General features: G+C 38.1%; 1 protein-coding gene across 4 annotated transcripts; it reads right to left on the reverse strand.

Annotated features, from left to right (window-relative positions):
- Positions 1 to 169: 169 nt before the first annotated feature.
- grm1a (glutamate receptor, metabotropic 1a) lies at positions 170 to 25447 on the reverse strand. 4 transcript variants are annotated; one of them, XM_042777885.1, is made up of 11 exons: positions 25301 to 25447; positions 23005 to 23861; positions 18436 to 18685; positions 10304 to 10539; positions 10007 to 10015; positions 9660 to 9671; positions 7745 to 7991; positions 6283 to 6454; positions 5942 to 6068; positions 3739 to 4681; positions 170 to 2281 (listed from the first exon to the last, which is right to left on the reverse strand). In XM_042777885.1, exons 2-11 carry the CDS (start codon positions 23738 to 23740, stop codon positions 1537 to 1539), a joined length of 3477 nt encoding a protein of 1158 aa, XP_042633819.1. In that variant the 5' UTR covers positions 23741 to 23861; positions 25301 to 25447; the 3' UTR covers positions 170 to 1536. The 4 variants fall into 4 exon arrangements, with proteins under 4 accessions (XP_042633819.1, XP_042633820.1, XP_042633821.1 ...); XM_042777888.1 differs by having other exon boundaries at positions 1992 to 2246; XM_042777886.1 differs by lacking the exon at positions 9660 to 9671.

Genomic DNA, 25447 nt, shown 5'->3' on the forward strand with positions numbered 1-25447 from the left:
TGAAGATAGTGATACCCTGACATAAATCTAAACTGATACTAAACTGTTCTTAATAGTGTATTAAAAACCACTTGCATTTGCAATTCATAAGATACAAGTGCATAAACATTCTAAAGCCATAAACACATCAAGCTCTTAAACTGAACGGGTGGTGAAAAACAAAAGACAGTTTTAGATATAAAATATTTATTTTACAGCATGATTTGTCCTGGCAAAAAGAGCATTTTCCTCATTTTTAAGTTTGACCATGTAAACAGATGATCTGTCAATTCATTTATACTGAACAAATGATTCTGTTCCAAACAACTTACACTAAAAGACCTAATATTACAATCCATTATAACAATTACAATATGTGAGATATTCAAGAATATTCTTTTGAGAGTTGCATTCTAATAGTCCTGCGAAACTTAAAGTGTTACAGTCGCAAATTCATGTGATAATCCTACACGAGATTGGCAGTAAATGCTACAAGTTACCACTAGAAGCAACTACTCATAGATACAATTTTAAAATGGAACATTTAAAAGTTTGTAAAAGTTGCTGAAATAATACTCCAGCTTCAGTGCCACCATATACGGTACATCCCTTTATCACAAAGAGCAAGTTATAAGACATTGTTTTTAAAACTTACAAATATCTTACCTTTTTATCATAGAAACATATAGCAGAAATACAAAGACACCATCTTTGTGGAAAACAATAGATGGCAGAACGGTATACAAACATTTGCAAAACAGCGCTCCCTTTTTCAAAGATTTCTTTTATTTACCTTGGCTCCACATTAAAGCTAAAATAGTATTCTATACCTAACATTACAATCAGCATTCTTGCCTTTGAATCTCAAAGCAAAAACACTGAAACTTACATTTGGGAGCCACAAGGAAATTGGAAAACATTTTAGATGGGAAATTCCACATTTACTCGTCCAGTCAACCAAGTGAGATTTGTTGTGTGCACATGGTTTCCGTGTTTCACTCTGGCTTGTGCACAGATACTGAAACTGTTTAAAAAATGGAAATCACACACCAAAACCAGATACACAACAGCCCAATATGAGATATGATTCACTTGTGTGCACTTATGCACTTATGTGTCTGTGCCGTCGACATCCAAAACCCTCATTTTTTCCCATGATTGTTTTTGTGTTAGCAATAGTAACTAAACTTCTTAATCAGAACCAAGTCCAGCTACATAGTTCAAAAGCACATAAAATCCCAGAAAGTGTGTCAAGAGTGAAATCGTAAAGCAGCAAGCTGGCATTATCACTCCTGGACTGTTGTGATTTCACTAGCCAGTGCATTTTGGGCACAGCAACACAATAATATTTGGCACTCCAACTTTCTGCAGCATTTTGGAAAATGGATGCTGCCAGCGCTACCTCGGAGAAAAATATTCTCAAAAGGACGTCCCATTTGTTCATTTTACAATTCTTCCTGCTTTCTGAAACATTTTGAAAGATACTTGTGAAGATAGTAAGCAAGCGAAATCCTGCAGTGATCGATTAATAAACAGCGCCATCCTGAGCACTTGCTTTTATAGCGTAAAAGAGCTCTGTTTTGGGGTGTAGTTCATATTTTGGGTGAAGGGAGGGTTGTTATCAGAGCCAGGGGATCCGGGAATGGACCCCCCTGACTGAAGTGAGTCCCTGAAGGGGGAAGGTGGAGTGAGCAGAGTCAGCTTACTCTGTGCTAACTCTTCCTCCACACATTCCTCTTCCTCCTCCTCTTCTTGTGTGGCACTCTCACACAGAAACCCCTGAATGAGATTGAGAGCTTCCATTTCTGAACCTTCCTCAGTGAATGCCTCCCCTTGCAGGGAAAGAGGCAGCTGATTGGCAGATGATTTATAGGCGACGGGGCTTGACTTGTTCCCTGTGCCGAATACAAATTGGTCAAAATCAGGAACCGTAGAGCTCAGAGTGTCCACTGGCCCCCCTTGAGGATAATCAGTGCTGTGGTCTATTAAATTAGGAGGGGAATAGGAAGGTGGTACCCCTCTCTCGTGGGTTGTAGGATGTTGGGGACCCCCATCGTGCCCCTCGCTGAGGTTGTAGAGATCCTTGTCGTCGGGGTGAGAGCCATTGGGGGCTGTGTTGAGACCAGCATCATGTTCAGACTCGGGGGGTTGTGAGGCATTAGTTAGGGGTCGTATGACCGCCGTCTGACTCTGGCCGACCGCTTGCCTCCTCACATGCACAGACAGTCTGTGGAACACACTCGACCCCCTCCCCTGGGGTCTGGCACCTGATTCAGACCATGACACAGACTTTCCATTAGGACTATGAATGAAACAGAGACCCCATGTTATTCCCACGAAGAAATGCCAGAATGCGACACAGAGACAGAGAAGAACATCACAGAAAAATGATCATTATGCATGTCATCATTCATACAATTCATACAATTATCAGCCATAAAATGCTCATGATTAGGGTTAGCACACGATGCGTAACTCAACATTGTTAATTCATGAAGTCGCTGACAGAGATCCCTCAAACATGCTAATTGTGTATCTCATAATGGCCTGCTTACAGAGCATTATGAAAGCCACGATGGCTCATTCTCTGCCATTCCTTCTCTGCACTGCTCTGCTCAAACTGAATGTCATGCAGTATGAATAAGGGCTTTATGGAATTCCCCTCAGTTTCAGATGAACATGGCATTCGCTGTCCGCTCTTAGTGTAATTAAGGTAACCGGACAGAGAGGCCTCAGAGCTGAAAGCTGCATCAGAATCAAGGGGTGTTCACACTGACAGCGATTTGAAGCGGCAAGGCAAAGTTAGAGCAAAGTTTCAATTTATGCAAATGAGCAGCAATGTGCCAAATACCAACAATAGTAAAGTTTTGCAAATGTTTATGTTTAGCAGTAACTCGATGCGGTGACCAGCAATTACTAATGGGAGGGCAAAATTTTAGGCTTTGCAAAAGAGCATTGACTTGAGGCATCTAGTAACGTGTCCAAGTTGATTCATTTTATGCAAATAAGCAGTGACTCAAAGCAGCAGCTACCAACAGGAGTGAAGTTTAAACAAATGAGCAGTGACTTAATGTGAAGAATACCAAGTGATCTGTCAAGTTAAGAAAAGTTACGTTTATGCAAATGAGCAGGGACTCATGTTATAGAATCTTTCTGGTTAGAATAAATTGCTCTGATGTCTTGGGGGTTTTGAACCCAGATAGACTTTAACAAGGAAATAAAGCCGAGTTGTGTTTGCAAGCATCCCTTTAGAATCCAGTTGTCCAGTAGTAGGAACGTCAATGGTAAAATTGCTATCAGTGTGAACAGTGCAGTAGAAGGGAACTGGATATGGGAGCTACAGCCTCTGCGAGAACTGGGTTAAAATTTTAGTCAGGAGAAGGTTTGACATGGGGGAGGAGGCACACTGAAAAGTGGGTTAATACTGAGGAGGAGAGAGGGACTAAGGGGATGGGTAGTTAGATGAAAATTAGGTTAAATTTTAGACAAGGATTCAGCACAGATAAAGGATGGCCGGATAGTGTCTGGCTCTAGCTACAGTACATACATACGCTTGGTTTGCAGCAAGTAGAAAAACATAGGAGAGACAACTCAAATACACACACATGCTAGAAAAAACACTTTCATTGCTATCGCTGCAGTCCAACATATTGGTGTGCTACTGAGAAAGAAATACTATTATTTTATTTCCATACGTTTCATAGCCTATGTGCATTAAAACAAATATGTGACTCAAACCTATTATTATCTGTCACTCACTTGGTACTGCCGGTCGCGTTGTTGTTCTTCTTCTTCCTTCGAAACATGTTGAGGATGCTGTTGCTCTGGCAAGGAGCCACCTTCCCGTCGCCCACGTGCATACGAACCACGTCTGAGGTCGTAAAGGCGCTGCGTACGTTGCGCTCAGGCTTGGCGATGATGATGTACATCTTGGGTGTGAACATGCAGCCCAGTGCTACAGTAACACTGAAACTGACGGAGAAGGAGGTGGTGATGATCTTGTAGTTCGATCCAAAGTAGATGGGCACAAAAGCCAGCCAAATAATGCAGGTGGTGTACATGGTAAATGCAATGTACTTGGCTTCATTGAAGTTGGCAGGCACGTTGCGGGTCTTGAAGGCGTAGTAGGTACAGCTCATGATGAGCAGGCCGTTGTAACCCAACGGAGCCACTACGCCCACGTTACTTGTGTTACAGATGATGTACACCTCCCTGATGCTCGGGTAGCTCTTCACCGGCTCAGGGGGTTCCAGCACAATTAGCGTAACCACTACGGCCAGCTGGAGACTAATCAGGATGAAGGCGATAACCACTTGGGCCCAGGCGCTCATGAAGCGGGGCTTACGTGTGCAGATTTTCTTCTTGCTTCCAGCCAGGATGCGTGCAATGCGGTTGGTTTTGGTTGCCAGGGCAGAGTAGCACATGGCGGACGACAAGCCCACTAGAAGGCGCTGCAGATAGCAGGAGATCACAGTGGGACGTGCAATGAGAGTGAAGGGGCAGATGTAGCCAAGGAAGATACCCGCCAGGATGATGTAGCAAAGTTCACGACTGGAGGACTTCACCACTGGCGTGTCACGGTACTGGATGAAGATAAAGGTGACGAATAGAGTTACCAGGATGCCGAGGCAGGAGAACACCACTGCGATGATGGACTCCACGCTGCTCCACTCCAGGTATTTGAGTGGGAGGGGCTTACATTCTGGAATAAAACAAGCAGATAAAATGTCAAAATGGATGGAAAATAAATAAAGAATAGGACAAAAACAAATACAGAATTTCAGGATTGTTGGACTTGTGGATATCATTGTAATTAAAATGGAATTATGGTGTAAATGTATTTTTCCGTACACCCAGAATACCTGTAATGTACTTGTGAAACATTTAAATATATTCTGTCAAGGTAAAATGTGTATTTTTTTAACAAATATTTTAAATGCGGACAGTATTTAAAAAAAAAAATGAATAAGCATTGAATCAGTAATGGTTCAAAAGTCAATACAAAAGTCATTGTACTGTATGTACGCAACCATTGAAAAGTTTGGGGTTAGTTATTTTTTTATGCATTCATTTATTCAGCAAGGATGCATAAAATTGATCAAAGGGTCCATTAAAGACTTTCCCATTGTTTAACAATAAATTCTAATAAATGCTGTTCTTTTGAACTTTATATATACAGTTTCCACACAAATATTATCCTAAGTTGCACGTGTTTTCAACTTTGATAATAATATACAGCTTTGCCATTATATGAACAACTTGTTTTAAAATATATTAAAATAGGAAACTAAATTCAGCCTTGGTCATAAGAGATGTCTTTCAAAAACATTAAACAGTGGAGTATGAATTGCATTTTTTAAATATTTTTTAAATAAATGAAAAGAAGAGCGTCACATCATTGTCCCTTAAGCTTCATATGCCCCACTTTTGTGTGCATTTCTTTCTATGCATTCTGAACACTCTCATTCTTTATGACAGAGCCTTCTATACATCCTTAAAGGGTCTTTTTCTCTCATTCACTATGACAGAGCTTTTTCTCTATCTCAGATCAGTCTGTCTCTCTGGTAATCAGAATTTCCTGTTGCTGCTCAGGTTCCATGGTGAAACTGTTGAGCCTCACACACAGCTGCTGGGTACTAATGGGATTCCAACCTCACCGTTATCCAGCTCTGCTCGCTGCTGCAAAGAGCTGTCAAAATAACGTGCAGCTCACAGCCCAGAGGAAGAGAAAGTGCTGGGTGTTGGGTAAGGAGGATGCGAAGGGCATAGAGAGGAGTGATAGGAGAGAACCCGAAAGGAGATATGGGCTGAACAGAATCTAAAGCATAAAGGTTGGTGGAGTACAGCAAATATTGTTTGAGCTATTCTCAAGGAAATAGTAGTCTAAATGTTTAAATGAAGACATAATTTAATAGATGTGGTTAATTAGGAGGATGAATGAAATGTAAACAAAGTCTCTTACCTGCCAGTTCATCATCAGGCCACCAGCCCAGGTCACAAGCTCTGCACGTGAACTCATCCTGAACATATTCATTATCTTTACATGTAGTGCAGATCCAGCAGCAACTCACTTCACCTTTACGGATCACCTACAATCAAAATATTTATATTGATGCCAGCTATGGTAACACTTCACAATTCTAGAAGTTTCACAAGTTAACATCAGTTAATTAATCTCGCAACAATTAACAATGTAAAAAATTTATTTATATAAGTATACATAGTTACATAAATGCTACATAGTTACATTATATAGCATACATACATATATATATATATATATATATATAGCTATATACACACCTTGATCTGTCCCTTAGAGCACGGTTCACTGCAGACAGATCGGACCATCTCAGTGCGGTTTGTCATGAGTTTGTAATCACTGATGCTCAGAAGACCTTTGTGCCACGACCCCACATTAATGTAATGATAGCGGCCCAGCTCCTCCACATACTGTAGATTCATAATATCATACCTTAGAGCATAAAAAAGGAGAGAGAGGGGGTAATGATATGGGTAATGAAAAAAAAGAGAAAGAAAAAGAGCAAGTCTGCCATAATAAGTAGTTCAGCGCTGCTGAAGCCTCGGGACTAGCAAGAGGCAGAGTTCACACTTTTACTATGTTCACACATCCAAGTCTCTCAACTTCGCATCTTCCACCTGGGATATGAATCCACAACCTCCCGAGTGCTCAGTCCACTTGTCCATACTAATGACACTCCCTAGCTTACAGATGAGGCAAAGTGTCACAAGCGCACACATGTACACAAGGCAATGGCAGTCTTGGCAGCGGTGGAGCTGTCATCTTTTGTTCGTGTATAGCCAGGGTGACAGGAGCTGACCGCATCAGGGTATTGGAGTGGAGAGGACTGAAGCATCTCCTTGAGACAGGCAATCTGTTCCACTCCAAGTCCATTACCCTCTGACACGCACCTTTTTGCATGTGTTGGCTAGGGTGCCAATGCCAAATCTAACCAGAGAGAATTTGTGATCAATTGTTGCCGTAGAGAATAGGTGTTCAAAATGGTCAATGTCACACTGTTTCAAAACCTGATGGGCTGGCTTGGTACACTAGTAGTTCCTTCTAAGGCACCTCCCTCATTTAGAACCCGTTACATACAGTAGGCAGCAATTACAATGGCAATTGTGTGTGATGTTTAGTGTGACCATAGGTCCTCTTTTTCCTGTACATGTTATGGACTGGATTTCTAAATTGCCTAAAATGTCAGGACTGAAAAGTAGTGTGCAGGCATTGAACATAATTGACCAGTCTTGGTGTGGGATATACAGATAGCGGTCAGCAAAGCAAATATGTGTACATATAATTGCTGAGGACTATAGAGGGCATGTTAGTAGGAAAGCAAAGTCAAAACCTTGACATTTCAGGCAATTTAGAAATCCCAGTCACAACATGTCCAAGAAAACGAGGAAATATGGCCACCCTAGTAATGTTAGCATGCTGCTAAAATAACATTGTAATAATCCAAGTATAAAACTACACACAATAATTGGGGTTTACTCTGAACTATAACTAAACTGGTCTTAGCTGGTATCCCAGCCTGTGGTAGGTTTTGTTTTACAGTGGTTTTTGGGCACATTTCAAGTGGTCTGAGTGAAACACCAGCTGAACGCAGAGCAAAATCAGCAAAACACCTATTTGGCCAGGCTGGGAGACCATCTAAACTATGATGCCTCTATAGGTAGCTTACTCCCTTTTGAAATAAGACACTAGTACTAGCACATACAAAGTATTCTTATTATTTACCTCCCAGGTGAGTCTCCATTTACATCAAAGTAGATTTCCTCCCCAGACACGCCAGTAAAAGAGGTCTTGAGAAGATAGTCCAGCAGCTTACTGCCATCAATGGGATCCATTGCCTCGCACAGGCCAACATGGTCTGGGCACAGCTCTTTATGCATGTCATGAAGTCCATGAGCCATCGCATAAATCGCATTGATCACAAAACCCATCTTGCTATCCTGGACATAGTTGTCTTTCAAACTCTCATTTCCTGTCAAGAAAAGATTTTAAACCAATGTGAGCAAGATTAAAGCGAGGACAACAGTCATATTTGTGCCACTCTGCCTCCATCCATCCAGGATTTCTGTTTTTTATATTTGTTTATCTATTGAATTTGTTGGCAATTTAACAAATAAAAAATATGGATGCTAAATGAATTAAATTACCCTGAAAAACTAAGTAGGCCTAAGGCGAGAGGCTCTGTGTTTCAAAATATAAAACAATTTATCTGAAAATTTCTGATTATTACAGAGTACTTAAAGGCAGAATGTCACTTTCTCTTAATGTAATATATCATGTTATGCCCCTAACATTAAAATGAGATAACATTTAACACACTGAAGAGACTGAATAAAAGGAAGGAGAGTCCTGCTGGCAGGCTGGCAAACTACATGCTTTCATTGAGTTTCATATCTTAGCACTGGCAAGCCACTGGACAAAAGCCATATTCATAAGCCAGCCGATAGAAAAGCCATTCCAGTGCTACATATACATTCAAGAATGATCAGAGGCAATAAATAAACAAAAAATTAAATCATAGTTTCACGAAACATAAATATCATTTAAATGTAGTTCCTGGAACTGCACAAGCTGTGCACTGCACAAAAATAAATAAATAAATAATTTCTTTAATCAGTATTTTTGTCTTGTTTTTTTTTTTTTCAGTAAAAATTCAAAAGAAATTTCAGTTAAAAAAAAAACATCCATCCTTAAAACAAAATAAAAATCACCTGAAAAGAAAAACTGCAAATTTTTTAAATCCTTTTTTTTTAAGCTGATTTTTTTTTAAGCTAAATGATCAAAGGTTAATAAGATTTATGCATAAAACGAGAACAAACTTGCCAATGGCATGAGATTTTAATCATTTTAATTTTCACTTTTATTCATACAGTTTTGCTTCTCACATAATGTTTTTTGTTTTAAGCATGTACAGACATTTGTACAGAAAAAAAGAGAAAAATATTGATTCAGAAAATGATTTTTGCAGTGACTAAATCAACCAGGTGATCTCTTCACTCTCACACACATGCAAACAGTGTGGGTACCTCGTTACACTGTGACTGTGTCTTTTCTTTGTGCATTCACACAGTTACACACACACACACACACACACACACACACACACACACACACACACACACACACACACTTTGTGACGGCTTATTTCCTCTTGTGCAGCAAGATTCTCTTGTGCTCTCAGTGCCATCAAGCCTACCCTACAAGCAGCAAAGAAAAGTTGGACTGATATTTTATTTTGGCAGCATAGTGTCTGACTTTGCTTGACTTTTAGACTAAATTGAAGTCTTCCAGAGATACAGCTCATCAAAAGTTTATGATCAATATCAATCTGATGCTTTTCCAAGTGCATGGTCAGGATACAACTATAAAATATTAGACAAAGAAGCTTTGAGATAAATGTTCATAGTGTTCTGGAGGATAAGTATATTTTACAGAGCTTTTTATAATGACAATGATAAAACTAGCTGATTATCACTGCATGTGATGCCTTTCTGAACGGCACATCATCTTCAGACAACAGCTCTGCCAGTCAAAAAAGCCAAACACAGTCCAACCTATTGTGCTGTTTGTTGTCATAGTGAAGTGCTTCTTCAGTGCAGGTATCATAACATCATAATGTCTCTCATCAACTCTCACTTACCACCATGAGGGTCTTTCAGAAGAAGAGAACAATAACAAACTATAAGCTCTTGTCACTTATTAAAACAATCAAAAACTAACCTACATTACTACACAGACTTAGATATTTAGGCTTTGTTGATCCAGTTACATTAAGATTAGATTTGTTCTTTGTGTTTGATTATTTTTATGCAAAATTAAATTTGTAAACATATAAACTGTGGTAGAAGCAGCTGTGCTGTCTGAATAGAATATTATGTACTAAAATAAAATTATAACAAAATATGTTAAACTATATTTCTATGTGGACAGGCAAAGAGAAAAATTATTTAAAAAGCACAAAAGATGAGGGGGCAAAACTCAGTTTACCTATATCACCTTTTAAAGCGCCGACCAGATGATAATTACATGAAAAAAAATGGAGGGAAAATATACAGAGATACCATTAATCATTCAGTAAAGTATCATGCATAAAATGTATTCCTAAAAAAATTATTAATTCAATCAGACAGACATATGCAAAACAACATATTGCCAGACTGACCATATATCACGAAAATGATATAGATCTACTCGTTCTCCTTTATTTTAATTTGAGCTAATATTAAATATTACTGATATTATTCATTTTGATAACATTTGAACATCATCTGGTTCTTTGTTTACCTGTGCAGATTTTCTGGTAGTTATGGTTCTCCTGAGGATGACCAGGAATGCGGCACTGGAAGCGGTACTGCCAGAACTCAGCAAACCACGGGTTCCTTGTGTTGGTGTCCAAACGCAGCTTCAGAAAGTAGTCATTAAATGACTGAACTTCTTCCGTTTGCAGCTTCATCGTGATCCCCCCATCTGCTTCCTGCTCATATCCTTCTACCACCTCATCACGATCTGCCCAGCCATCATCAGAAAAAGAGAGAGAACATGACATGTCAGATGACGAGAAATTTGTGTCATAAAGATCCAGCTTCTTTGTATAAACATGGCTTTCATATTACTGTATACAAATGAGATTCGGTTTCACTTAAAGGGATACTCCACCCAAAAATGAAAATTTTGTCATTAATCACTTACCCCCATGTCGTTCCAAACCTGTAAATGCTCGGTTCGTCTTTGGAACACAATTTAAGATATTTTGGATGAAAACTGGGAGGCCTGTGACTCTTCGTGTCTCTCTATATCACTGTATGCTGTGTATGCTCTTCTGTGTCATCCGCGTCACAAGGATGCGCTGTTTCTACGTGTATTTAGCTTTGATTTGAAAGAAAACAGTGCATCCTTGTGGCACGTATGATACTTAAGAGCATAAGCAGCATACGGTGATATGGAGAGACACAGAGGAGACTGCTGACAAAGGAATTGTTGAATAAAGTCGTTATTTTTGTTTTCTTCGCTTCCAAAACGTGTTCCCGTCGCATTCATAACCCAGATTGCACGTCTGATGGTAGATGGAGTATTCTGATGACGACTTTCATACCTTTTCTGGACCTTGACATTGTTATTGACTTGGCAGTCTATGGGACAGTCACAGGCCTCCCGGTTTTCATCCAAAATATCTTAAATTGTGTTCCGAAGATGAAAAACATGGGGGTAAGTGATTAATGACAAAATTTTCATTTTGGGATGGAGTATCCCTTTAAATCACCAGTGGGCACCAAAGCATTTCAGTGTTGGGCTGGGAGTGCTTCTGTTTAGCTGATATAATGTAATCCTGGAAGTGGACTGAACATTTTAGGATTTTGTAAATGTATGGAACTTTTGAACAAGTAAATTGATTTTTCATATTTAACACTATTACTAACTCGAATCTTGGTGTCATTAAAAGAAAGTAAAAGATAGACATGATGTCTATTACGTTTTCATTTTCCAAGCCATTTTAACTTAAACTTTTATGCTGATATTATACATTTATTTATAATATAATACAGTTATTATTAAATTAGAAAAAATGTCAAATAGAAGCATTTTTACAAGTCACTGCAGACTTTAGGACCTCCATTTTCTTTCTTACCTCATTCTCCACTGACATATTTCTCACAGTCAGCATGTTTTGCTTATTATGTTTTGTTATTCAGTTAAGTATCCCATAAATCCTTCTCTTCATCATTCTTTACTTGCCCAACTTCCCTTCTTCCATGCACACCAGCGGTATTGTGGTGTCATAGAGCGAATTAGACAAAATTACCTTTAGAGGCATTGACCTAAAATACATCTCCCTAAACAGCTTTGCACCCCACAGTAGAGCAGAAAATGGCAGAGACTAGATAGAGCAGAGCTCTACAGAGAGTTTTATTACCTCTATGAATAATGAATGAGCTGAAGCACAGGTAGACTCACTGTGCTGCTATGATAGGCAGATATGGCAGTGTCCTGAGGCTGAAGACAGGCTAACTACAGCAGCGATGGCACATATTGTAGGAGGACAGGAGCTGTTTGATTTTATCCCTAATTCTCTGCTTAGATTAATCTCAACATGTTCACCTTCCCCATGTCATTTGCGATTTTCATTTTTCTCGCTTCGTCTCAGTGCACACTTATTATTGTGCCTGTTTTTTTATAAGTATATTTTATAAGTATTTTATAATAAGAAGAAATGTTTCGTAAGCACCAATGCAGCATATTAGAATGAGTTCTGAAGGATCATATGACACTAAAGAGTAGAGCAATGGCTGCTGAAAATTCAGTTTTGTCATCACAGGAATAAATTACACTTTAAAATATATTAAAATAGAAAAAATTATAATATTTCATGATATTGCTCTTTTTACTGTAGATGTTTTATTTTTAGATATTTTATGTTTAGATAGTTATACTTTGCTGGAGGCCCTGTGAATAATTTATTCTCTCGCATCCCGCACACACATGGGTGTCTACCCGCCCGCATCTGCACTTGCCCATCAAGTCTTGTCCCACGCCAACTGACTCATTAAAAAGAACTGGTTCATAAGAGTCAATTTTGTTTAAGAATTGAACATCACAGCTTGTGTTGTGTTTGTTGTTGCGTGCGGAAAACACTAAAGATCTAAAGATGTAATTAACTAACCTCACCAGATGATAAAATGGCATATGCTCAACAATGGTGACGAGATGCTCTGCTTTTTTGGTCCTCCTCTTTTTTCTTTTCCTATCCTCCATTCTCTCATTACTCATTCAAATCCAGTATATTGTGCATGTGTGCTCTGGTTGACTGTTGCTCGATCCTCTCTAAAGGACTGAGTAAGACAGTGCAGGCTTAGGCTGAGGGCCATTAGAACTCATCCAGAAGCCTTTACTAATTCATGGCGCTCCAGTTAGCAGCAGCCTGGCTCTGTGTTTCACAAGCACCATTGCTGCTGGGAGCCCCCATCACGCCTGCTCTCGCTTGCCCCACACCAGCTTTCATCTGCCTCTATTACGCTCTCTCTCTCCATCTCACATTCACATACACACATGACGAGCCTTTGTCTTGTCCTCTCTACATGTCTTTTTTCCCCTCCTAAACACCCCAAATCAGTCCATTCATACCCCAAACCTTTCAATGTCAGCCTCTTTTAAATATTCTTTGAATTCACACGGGACAAAACTTGAAAACGTGCGTAGTGACATGAAGTAAACAGTGTTGAATCAACCTTTTAAACATTACAACAGCAGTCTGAGCACAAACAGATGTGCTTGTAGTCCTATGGGACGTGGTGTAATACAGTTCCAATGACAGGGCTGCTGGGATGCCTGCAGGCTTTCCTCGATCTAATGTAGTTCGCTGTAGCTGTTTGAACCTTAAATACTAGAGAGTGACCTCAGAGCGCCTGTGAAGTGTTGCAAAAGACTGGCAGGTCAACACAAACAGGTTTATATCTGCAGCGTCCCAGAGTCTATAATGTTAATGCTGATCCAACGCAGCTACCTTGCTTTCTAGGCTTGTTTTTGTGCCAAACTCTCACTAAAAACAGTCTATTTTTCTCGTTTCCTGCGTCTTTTATCTCTTCTTAAAGTTCCATTCCAAGTTTTATTCTACTGAACTGATTTTACAGCCAAATGTTGCAACTTCCTGTATGCAGACATTTTGAAAACCTGTTACAGTCACTTTTTCTCACTCTCTGCTCACCCTCATGACTAATAAATCTTTGAATACATTTAAAATAGAGGGCTAATGAGAAAGAGATGTTTCCTGAGAATCAGCCTCCGCAGGCTTTGCAAGAGTGGCTCTCTTACAAATCTGCAATATCTGCAGATGATTACTTTTACAAGGAGGTCACAGGCAATCATGCAGTACTAAATGCACTGAAGAATGCTGAATCCAATTCTCCACATTACTTGAGGAGAAAATAACCTCAGAAGAAAACCTATTTGGAGAGTTTAAGCGCACCTGCGAGTAAATGACCCACTTAAATACAAACGTGGTAAAAAATTGTGCTAAAGTCATAATGCGAGTTTAGAACATGAAACCATAAAGGGTAACACAAGAAGCAGAAGTGAATCCAGGACCGAGCTCAAAGACACTATGCTTTATTAAAAACACTGATTAAACACTGTTAAACTCAGATAAAATGAGGTCAAGCACTTTTAAGTCAGTTTATCATTAGCAATGACTGCAGGGTCATACTATGAAACAGACATCCTTTTCCAGTTTGATTGATTTTTAAAATGTATTGAGAATTTTTAACAAATAATAAAATACATGAAATGTAAAATATGGGCATATAATTATGCCTCTTAGAAACAGAATTTTACTCTTATATTTCTATCATATCTCAATTATCAGTTGTTTATCTTACAATACCATGGTAACAATGTTGACATTTATGATTGCCCTCTACTGACAAAGAAAAAAATATAAAATAACAACATAAAAAAATACATTTTGAAAGAATGATGCGTGTGTGTGTGTAGACACACCATCAACATATATATATATATATATATATATATATATATATATATATATATATATATATATATATATATACACGCATGCATACACACACATACACATTGATAATAAGATAATTGTCAAATAACATATTTCTTTAATCTTTTCCTCGTGAGCAGTCCTTGCATGGGCCCATGGAGAGAATTATGAACAATAATGATAATAATATTTGATAATAATGTTTTTTGAACACCAAATCAGTATATTAGAATGATTTCTGAAGGGTCATGTGTGTCACGATTATGTTCAGTTTAGTTCAGTTCCTGTCATGTCTGTTATGAGGTCTCATTAGTTACCATGGTTTCTGATTAGTTAATCCTTGTCCAGCTGTTCCTGTTTAGTTCCCTCATTTACCATGTGTATTTATAGTCCTGATTCTGTTGTCTGTTATTATTTAATGTTATGTGTTGTACTACCACTGTGTTCTCAGTAAAGTTTTTGAAGAATGAATCTCACGTCTGTATTCATCGTTCCTTTACAACCCGTGACAATGTGACACTGAAGACTGGATTATAACTGAACACTTAATAATGATTGGATTGTAATGTAATATATGTAATGTATTGTAAAAATGTAAAATGTAATGGTTTAAGTATATAATAATGGCATGAATATAATATAAAAACTATAATCATCACTAAAAGTGAAAACAATATTGTCTTTAAAAAACTTTAACTAGTGAACTTTAATTTGGAGCAAGAGAAAAAGGGGGAGTGACTTTGATGTGCCAGAGGTGTGCCACTTTGCTCACAGTTGATTGGTCCTGAACATATCCTGCCCCGGTGATGAAATGCCGAGCCACTAAAACACCGGTGGTGAATTGGACACACTGATAAGGCTACTAATTTCCATCCATGACGAGACACATCTCAAAAACAATGACAAGATGACAAGCTGATTATAGAAAAAAAAAATCTGCACTATTCTCACAGGATGAGCAGAGCTGAGAGGCAGCGTCATGCTAATTAAAGAGAGAGGGCTTCTTCGGGACGTTCAAGTTGCAAGGGGAAACTTAAAGAATGTGTATATATACTGTACTAATTTATATATCACATACCAAGTGAAAGCATAAATATTTGTGAGAGTATATATCCACCACCTATATTACCAACCACCTAGCAACTATCTAGCAACCACTTAGAACATTCATAAACTGCCCACATTAGTCCATCACCATGGTGCTGAGTTTGACTGAAGAAACAGTCATATTCCCTTTTCTGAATTTTCTTTCTCTTTCTTCTTTATCTGAATGTGTAATGAGAGTCGAAAATGAGTTTTTGGAGGAAAGCGTAAAAGGATTATTGGGACTGGGAACACAGAAGGCACTAGGGGAGGAGAGTGCCACCGTTTAAACATTTAATTTGGATTCCTGTCAGTGCTTGAAACACAGCTGAAATACTGAGGAGCTGATGTTGTTTTTCTGTCCTGAGAGCAATAACATGTGACTATGAAAATATCTATGGGGCACATGCTGTATGGGACTCTAAATAAGGATTAAAAAATATAGCAGGAATGAACCATGATCATTAAGAGGCAGAGGCAAACACAGTGCCCAGTATAGCCTGACAACTTCTGAGGAATCCAGTGTAATAAGCATTTAAGAGAAGCTGCCTGTGAGACTGAGGATGCTGATTAAAAATTTCAAGTCTATGTTTTTTCTTCTGCTGTGGAAAATTACATAGCCTGTTTTTTTGTGAGACATGTGCTGGCTAAGGCCAAAGCAGAGAAGAAGAACACCTGGACCTCATCCTCTTTTTCACAGAAGAGCTCTCCAAACATACTCCGCTCTGTTTCTCTCTCTCCTTTTCTTAATCACTGTCTCCTTCTCTCTCATTCTGTGTCTATCTCAGATACACATCATCAGCTGTCTTGGCTTGAAGGCCTGGACTCAGATTATCATGACAATGCATGACGTGTTTTAATGAATAAATCTCCATCAGTTCCCAAAAGCAGTTTTTTTTTGTCTGTCTCTCTTATTCTCTCCTTTCCTCTCAAATATGTACTGATAAAAACACACATGTTCATTTCTATACCCAGCTGAAAACTGAATGAGACAGGGTCATGCAAATATGAAAATAGACAAAAAAATCCAGATTCCAGACACAATGTTTTGACCTAGAAAGTCTGTTATCTGAATATGATGGCCTGCCTGTGATCGCACGTGGGTGGGCTATAGATGTTGCCTTGATGTAGATTAAACAAGATAGCTGCTACAATTCATTTCCAGATCTTCAAGTCTGCAAGGATTCCATCTGAGAATATTATCCAGTGTTGCTGTGATTTCGCTATCTGATCGGAGAATAGCCTTTTTAAAACAATCCCAGAACTGTGCGGAAAGTGTATGATTGATTATATGAAGATATCTTAATACACTGGTTACCCATTTGTCTATCCACTTAAAGATACCTGGGGGGGGGGGGGGGTGTCTTGTATCATCATGAAGGGGTCTCTCTTGCAATATTGACTGGCTGACTGTACATTATTCACCTTAATTACTGAGCAATTAAATTTGGCGAAAATTAGGAAACATTGGACTGCTTGAACAATTGACCAAGTTCACCACATGCCATGACTGACTAATTAGTATTTTCGAGAGACTTGCAATCATAAGTAGCAAAGAAAGAACAAAATATTTTATTGGGGTATGGCTAATGATGACTAGTGTCTTTTTAGTATCTTATCATAGTATTTATAAATTTTTTGAATTCGTTTTTATTTGTAGATTTTCAGTTTTCATTTTAATTTTAGTAATTTTGTTATGTGCATTTGCATTTTTTCTTTATTTTTATGTATCTATTTAGCTTAAATTTATTTTTGTTTCAGTTTTAGTAATTTCAGTTTAATCTTATATTCATACTTTAATCTATTTAAATTACTATATATAATGACATGTTTTTATATGTAAAGATGTGTTTTCTTATCAGGATAATATATGGTAGACAGAATATAGAGTAGCAGAATCATATGGGACCCTAGTAGTATTGTTAACTAAAACTAATATACACTGTGTGTGTATATATATATATATATATATATATATATATATATATATATATATATATATATATATATATATATATATATATATATATATATATATATATATATATATATATATATATATATATCCTGATAAGAAAAAATGCTAGTAACATATGGCACATTCTTAATTTCCAAGTCACAAGTGATTGCATGATGCATTCACTATTGGGGGACCAAGGATCATCTTTTGCTTGCCTACTGGTTATTTGGCATCAAATACATTTCCTGAGAGGCTGTGAGATTGAATATTTAATACCCAGCCCACAGCATTTTTCCCTCCCTGTCTAAAAACAAGTGACCACCCTCTCTGGCACACGCACCCAAACATAAACTCAAACACTCACACCACATAAGACAAAGGCAGGAGGCAGTTTCCAGGGATTTGTGAGCCAGCTACTGGACCAAAAATTATTCATTAGTGGTGAAAAGTGTGAAAAGTGCCTCTGTTCACAATGTCCATATTTAATCTCATCTGGTTTCCCTGGAAACTTGTGTATTCTGTAGCAACACTTATTTCCAATTCCGATGTCTCTTCTTCTTTCACCATAATAAGAAACACATGCCTAGGCACTTAAAGCAACACATAAAATGAACTAATAATTATTAAAAATATTAGAATCATATTTGCTTATTTTGCACACAATATGCAAAAGCATCAAAGATGATGCAGTTGTGATATAACCATGAGCAAGACAGTGTGGGTGTCATTTTGACTTCTTTGCCCTCTGTGTCTCTTCCAAAGCTTGCAATTTATTCCTCTGACATGATTGAAATTAATGGTCAAATTATATCTAAGCATCATGAGTGATGCAGATTCTCCTGCCTTGAAACGGAATGGTTTCAGCCTTACCTTCCAATTAGTTGGAACTCTCCAGAAACCCCACGGCGCCGCATGGCCATCAGCAGGCCACGAACAGTCATTCCTTCACAGAAGCAGAGGACCACGCGGGCTTTGGGGAGACGCTCCCGCAGTTTCCTAAGCAGACGGTCAAAGTGCTTTTCGCCAGCATTACTGTATATCTTATCAGAGTGGGCAATACATAGACCTTCCTCTGCAGCCAACTCCTTAAAGGCCTCCATGCCACTCTCTCCATAGTTACCTGCGTTCAGATAGAAAATGTAGGACGATTAATAAAGGATATGCTAAATCACATACGAATCTAATCAAAGACACAGAATGGAGGATGGATTACCGCCACTGATCCTACACCTGTCAGACCAGTCAGAGCCCAGGATAAGAAATGGATGACAGTTGACTATGGAGGACACAAAATGACAGGCAGACAGGCAACTGAAAAACATGAAATGGAGAAATGGTCACCACCATTTTAGATACAAATGGTGTCATACAATTAGAATGAGAAACACAGAAATAAAAAAACTCTCACATAAATGCCTTTTTGGTAGGACTGCACAATTAATCGAATTTCTAATCGTGATTACAATTATGGACGCCACAATTACGTAATCATTCAAAGTGGCAATTAATCGTTAAAAGTCCACATATGTTATTCTGCGTGCTTAAGATGCGTTTAGTTTTAGCATAACATTATAAACCATTCATATTTTTACTTTTTTATCATTTAAAGAAGAAACCAATCCGATGAATAGTTGACATCAGAGGCTTAATACTATAGAAAAGCACTAAAAGATTTCAGTTAGAGTGTTTTGAGCTTGTTTTTTTTTTTCGTTTAAAAATATGGCATGCAGTTGCATCAAACAATGGTATAAATATCATTCAGTGTAAATTGTGATAATCATAATTAATAATCGCAATTACAATTTCCAGGGAATATTTGACAATTATGATTTTTGTCATAACAGTGCAGCCCTACTTTTTGGAATACTTGATTCTGACTGGTTGAGCACAGCATTCTATAATCAAATATTTTTTAATCACTGATAAGCTGCAATAGATTTCCTACATATCTAATCTTAAAGGGATAGTTCACCCCCATACAATGAAAGTCAAATGCTGTTTTGGACCCCATTGACATTTAATTGTATATACAAAAACAGTTGAAACATTCTTCAAAAACATCAACACGTGGGTGAGAAAATGACAGAATTTTCATTTTGGGGTAAACTATCCCTTTAAGCAACTAATATCCCTCTTCTTTTCATGTTTCACAATGATTTGTTTATTTGTTGTGTAAGAAGGCAAAACAACAAATGCCTTTATATTGATTCAAGACCTGATCACCCCGTCTGGGTTTATTTTTCAGTAAGGACCAGCTGACTGAACATTATCCTTTAATTATATTCCACAGACATTGCACTGTAACTAAACAAGTTGGACACCAATAATACTTTGTGGTGCTCTTGAGAATTACTGCAAATTACCATAATAGGTCACTTGAACATTCTGTGTCCTTTTCAAAATATTGTATGAATCAGAAACAGGTCCGTACAAAAGCTGCAGGCTCACAACGGTAAACTTAAAACATCTTCTGTTCCATCCAACGTCTGGTGTGAGGGGAGATTTTTATATCTTTTTGTGAGAGGAGGAGGTGTCTGTTGTTTTGTGTGTTCTGGGGAGGAGAAGTGCTTCTGTCTAATCAGGAAAGATGAGTGGTGTGTGGTCACTCATGACTGTCTGGAGGTCAGTCTCTCTAGTGTGGGTGTGCGGATAACAATTAGAGCACATTCACAGTTCTGTGGCTCTCTAACAATTCCTTTTTACTCTGTTTACCTCTTTCTTTATGTTGTCTGGAACAATTGTATTTGCAGGTTTAGGTTTCTCTCTTACTAGCTTACTCCCTTTTTTTTCTTTCTGAAAAAAAATATTTCCTTTTTTTAACTCTTTGTCATTTTTAAAGGTGTCTCATTTTAGCTTTTCTGCTTACCATCATAAAACTCTGTTGTAAAAAAAACAACAGACTTGTGACTTAATATACCAAACTCAAATGAACTTAACATTGTATCCCAAACACTCAATCCTTTCATTCTTTGTTAGATTATGTGAGCCTGCTTTGAAACAAATAGTTCAGCTAAAAAAGGAAGCTAGTCTGATGTTAGTGATGTCATCCTGATATCAAATTAACAGCTTTTGATCCATATATTTAAATATATGAATATCCTACAAAAGAGAGGTACCACGGGTAGAGTGTTAAATAAATATTTTTACTCTAATACTCAAAGTTCACTGCTTTGTTGTTTTGGTGATAACTAATTAGTGTGCCGACTTGGCCATTTTTTTTTTTGTTTGTTTGTTTGTTTTTTGGCACTCTTCAGCTGCTCACACTGGGATATCAGCCAAACCAGCTGAAGACCAGGCTGGATGACCAGCTTAAACCAATTAAAATTAGCAAGCAGGCTTTAGTTTGAGACTTTTCATAAGGATTTACATCAGTAGAACTCTGTATTTTTTTTAAAGATCTGTGCTGTTACTATGAGCAACAGGCAGCTATGTCCGAGCTGCTGATGTTGTGTTTGTGAATCTAGTTCATGCTACATAAGTCATTACAGAGTCTCTCCTGAGAGGGAAAAGTCATCTTACTAATTATTTATCGCCAAACCAACAGAGCAGTGAACTTAGAATTAGCATTATATTGCTTATTTAAATCTGTCTAAAGGTGCCCCTTTATAAGATATTCCGATTTTAGCAAATGCTTGTTAGAAGTTGTCAAAGTCTATTAATATCAAACAAGGAGGACATCACTAACAAAAAACTTATTTACATTGTGTTTTATTCACTCAGTATGCTGACAATTACCTAAAGAGAACATATACCAAGTCATTTTTGACCTTATATACTTTGAATTCCATCAGCTATAATGGAACAGAATTAAAATACTATCAAAAAAAAAAAAAGTTATGTGGCCCATGAGGACATTGATCATCTCAATGTGTGGTTTAACATAGAAGCTTTCCACCTCTGGATATTTTATATACAAATCACCTACTGAATTGAAAGTGATACACACAACAATGCTAGAGGGAGCAACAAAAACTGTATGTTGTGGGAAGGGAAGGGGAAAATACATTATTACCCTCATTATGTATGGAGAAACTGACTGAGTCATTAGAGCATTTTTTCCATATGCAAATAATAAAAAGTCTTTGGTCCACGTTCACTACAACTCTAATGGGAGTGAATTACCATTTAGGTATTTAAAGAGTGGTGCAATCACTACCTTCAAATTACAGTTTTTCCAATTATTTTTACTTAATTAAAATGTTAACACTTAAATCCTGTCTGTTATACGTTCATGCTTTTATATTTAAAGTCAGACTTGCACAACCTTATCATTCTGTCAATCTATAGTCAAAGTAAGGAAAACTACAGAGTGTTATAACAGTCAGAAATGAGCTACAATGGTGAAATCACTATCATACTAGCACCCTCTTAACGTAATAGCAGTTGTTGTAAGATTTTAAGTCAAATTTCATGTCTGGCTTATAGTTTGATTTGTGATCATGTTAAAGAATAATGAATGACAGAACATCCACATGATCTCCATGTTTAAAAAACTAGAAATCTAGTCACATCTGACCGGACAGGGAAGGCTGTAACAATGTGCTTCTACTGGACAAATATTGCACATAACGGTACACTGTATGGGTTATATATTTGTATAACACCCACACTGACTGTTATGTTGTTACCCTGAGCATTTATTATGCTGTTTAGAAATAAAATGTTTCAAATAAAATTATAGGTGGAATAATAATTATTTTTAAGTTTTTTGAAGTAGATTGGAAGTAGATTGAAGTATTTTAAAGTAAATTTAATGACCACAACAAGTTTTGAAAAAGTCTCGGTTCCCATTGTAGATTCGATACAACAGAAATTCAATGGGAACCAAACTGTTTGGTTACTAATATTCTTCGATATAACTTTTTTGTGTGTTTCGCAAAAGAAAGAAAGTCATACATGTTTGGAAGGACATGAGAGGGAGTAAATGACAGAATTTTTATTTTTGGGTGGACTATCACTTCAATGCAAAAAATGTAGAATACCACGTTTTCCCATTTACAACCTATCCTTTAAAGACTGTACATAACTTTTGTAGTCTTTATACTTGGCATTTACACAATTTTGGGATAAGTTATATACTGTATATCTCTATACTACTTTGAGTTACAGACTTTTTTTAAGTGTTGCAAACACAAAAGTGCTAAAACACTCCCCTGCCTCCTTTACAAGACACCTTCTCACATTAATTCATTAATTTACACAGTTTAGAGATCATTTCTAAACTATACAACCATTTTGAGCGAACAAATATGTGAATATTATATAGAATTTTGAGTCAGTGAGCCAAAAAAAAATAAAAAATCAAACAAAAATTTTTTAATAGGCTACTCAGGCATATAGGCTGCCTGTATTCACACGACATGCTTTTACATTGTTTAGAAAAGTTGATTAAAGGTCTCGTACATCTAACAAAAGAAACAGTTAAAACTTGTGACTTACCCTCTGTGTGAACAGCAGACACGTAAGTCCAGTTATAGTGTTTGATAATGTCGAGCATGGCGCGCGCCTGCAGAGTGTCAGAGGGCACGACACGGAGGAAGTATTTGAAGAGAGTTTTGTCGCTCAGGTCTATGCTGGTGGCCGAATAAGCGATCTGGGGGATGTTAAACAGCTGGAGGAGATTCTGCACCTGGATGGCCACCGAGCTAGAGCCAGGACCTATGACTCCTGCGATGGGCTTCTTGGTGGGAGGAGGCTGGTTTGAAGGTGTCCCGTCGATGCACCACTTAGATCCGTCTTTGTCGTCCCGAATAGAGATGAGGGAATCTCGAATGAACTCGATGCTTTGCTCTAGAGCCACGGAAGAGTGCCAGCATGAGTCCCGGATCTCGCAGCCCAGGGTGATGTTGGGCAGTAGGTTCTGGTCGGCGTTGATACGGTCCAGCGTATAAAACATCGCTTCCACCCGTTGGATGCCGTATTGCTCGCGCACGTCCCCGCATTTTCTATCGGCCACACGCTCGGCGGACGGCTGGTGGTGCACTGAGAACAGCGCACCGATGATCACGTCGCCATCCATGCGGGCGACAGACCGGGCCGACGCGCGCTGGACCGCCGAACGCTTGTATATGTTCCCAAGCGCATGAGATGAGAGTGTCGGTAGAAACAGACATAGGAACAGTGGAAAGTGTCCGCACAAGACACAGGGCATCTTTAAGCGTGCCATGTTCCACATTATGTGACGGGCATAGCGTGAGAGCTGCTCGTGCCAGCGGTGCTCGTTTCTCTGCAGTCCCAGATTCAATTAAGGGACCATGATGCGCACGTGGGACAACGGGAATGCGCCCTGACACCAGCTGAGAAAACATAACACAGAGTTAGTAAGAGAAGACAAGTGCATCTATTATAAAATGCATTTTAAAAGAATGCATCCATTAAAGGTCAGTGCAACCTGTGGAGAAACAGCGCATCATTTAACACAATGAAAGATAGTGTTGTTACACTGGTTGATTTGTTACAGTTTAACCAATTAAAAATGAGCTACAGGGGTAAAATTACTATGCCTAAGGGGTGAAACCACCAGCATAAATGCTGAGATGACAGTTGTAAGACTCAAAATAAAATATAAAAGATTTATAGGACAAATAAAATGGGCTATAAAAAGGTTAAAAGATCATGCTTTGTCTGTTATGCTTTTAGCAAATGTTTTATGCGTTTTACATTTGTTGTATAAATTTATTTGCCGTTTCGAATTAAAATATTTAAATTATAAGCCTACTATTTTAAATAATAAGGGGTGGGGTGGCATAGCAATTATTTAAACAAGCACATTTGATTACCACAAATCGTGCATAAAATATTAAATATTTTTGTTGTTAGCTCACCTAGTGGAGTAGGTTGTAACAACAACACCCTTTCTAAACTATTTGACATTCATTTACATAGTTTGAGGATAAGCTGTAGGTTTACAAACTAATTTTAGTAGCAGACAAATGCCGGAATATTATATCTATTGAAGTTTCAGACGCATAGCGTAAAGTTATATCCAAACATCAAAATGCGTAATACAAAATACGCACCGGTCTCTGTGAGATGACACTTCAGAAGCTTTCTGTGAACTATGGAGGCAAACGTACGTCATTATTCAGTCTTTGCTAAATAACTGGCGAACGAAAGACTCACTGGTCGAAGAAACATATAATGACAGAATGAGCATCATTCACGGTTTGATGGCGAGGTCGTCTTTTTTGTCCTTGTAGGGGCGATTTCAGCACCGCGGACAGCGCAGACAACCAAACGTATGACGGACAGTGAACAGTGAATGAAACTATAAGACGCGCCTTTGTAGCCAAAGCATAACTACTGGATGCAACGTGTTTGCACACATAAACCTCAGATACTGTATGACCCTTAAACCCAATGCGACTGAATATACTTGTTTTCAGACAGAGATAAATTGCCCTCATCTCACAGAAATCTTAGGGTAAATTCAGTGAAAGAGAGCAAACAGAAGCCTAAAACAACTATAGTGCCATATGATGCATAACAGCAAAGACAAATGTCTCATGCCATACATTCAGAATCGTTTCTAAGCTTGTTCTATCGTTTCCATTCAGCATTTATAGGCATCAATGGCTTAATCGATTGCACTCAATGACAAATGAGCCATAATTACGATGCAATGCCTCATGTACTCTCATTGACTGACATTGCCGCACATCTGTCTGTACCTGCAGTTACCAGAAAATACAAACAACAACAGAAACATCTGCACATGAATTCGATCGTTACGCACCTGAGTCAATGAGACATCGCTTTACCTCCTTCTGAGACAGCTGCTGCACTGATGATATAGCTACTTCAGTTATCAGTGTGCAGCCCAGCCAGAGGATCTCTCTCTCCCTCCCTCTCTCTATATCTCTCTCTAACATTTTGATAATGT

Source organism: Cyprinus carpio, chromosome A20 (assembly GCF_018340385.1).
Source record: "Cyprinus carpio isolate SPL01 chromosome A20, ASM1834038v1, whole genome shotgun sequence".
In the NCBI taxonomy this organism is placed as follows: Eukaryota; Metazoa; Chordata; class Actinopteri; order Cypriniformes; family Cyprinidae; genus Cyprinus; species Cyprinus carpio.

Bases quoted from the DNA above. Each gene is read 5' to 3' on its own strand.
- grm1a (XM_042777885.1), bottom strand. From the start codon at position 23,740: ATGTGGAACATGGCACGCTTAAAGATGCCCTGTGTCTTGTGCGGACAC. The intron at 10,540-18,435 runs GTAAGGCTGAAA...CTCTTTTTCTGA, and splicing joins GAGTTCCAACTAATTGGAAG to TGATGGCTGGGCAGATCGTG. The intron at 4,682-5,941 runs GTAAGAGACTTT...GTTTTATTCCAG, and splicing joins GCCTGATGATGAACTGGCAG to AATGTAAGCCCCTCCCACTC.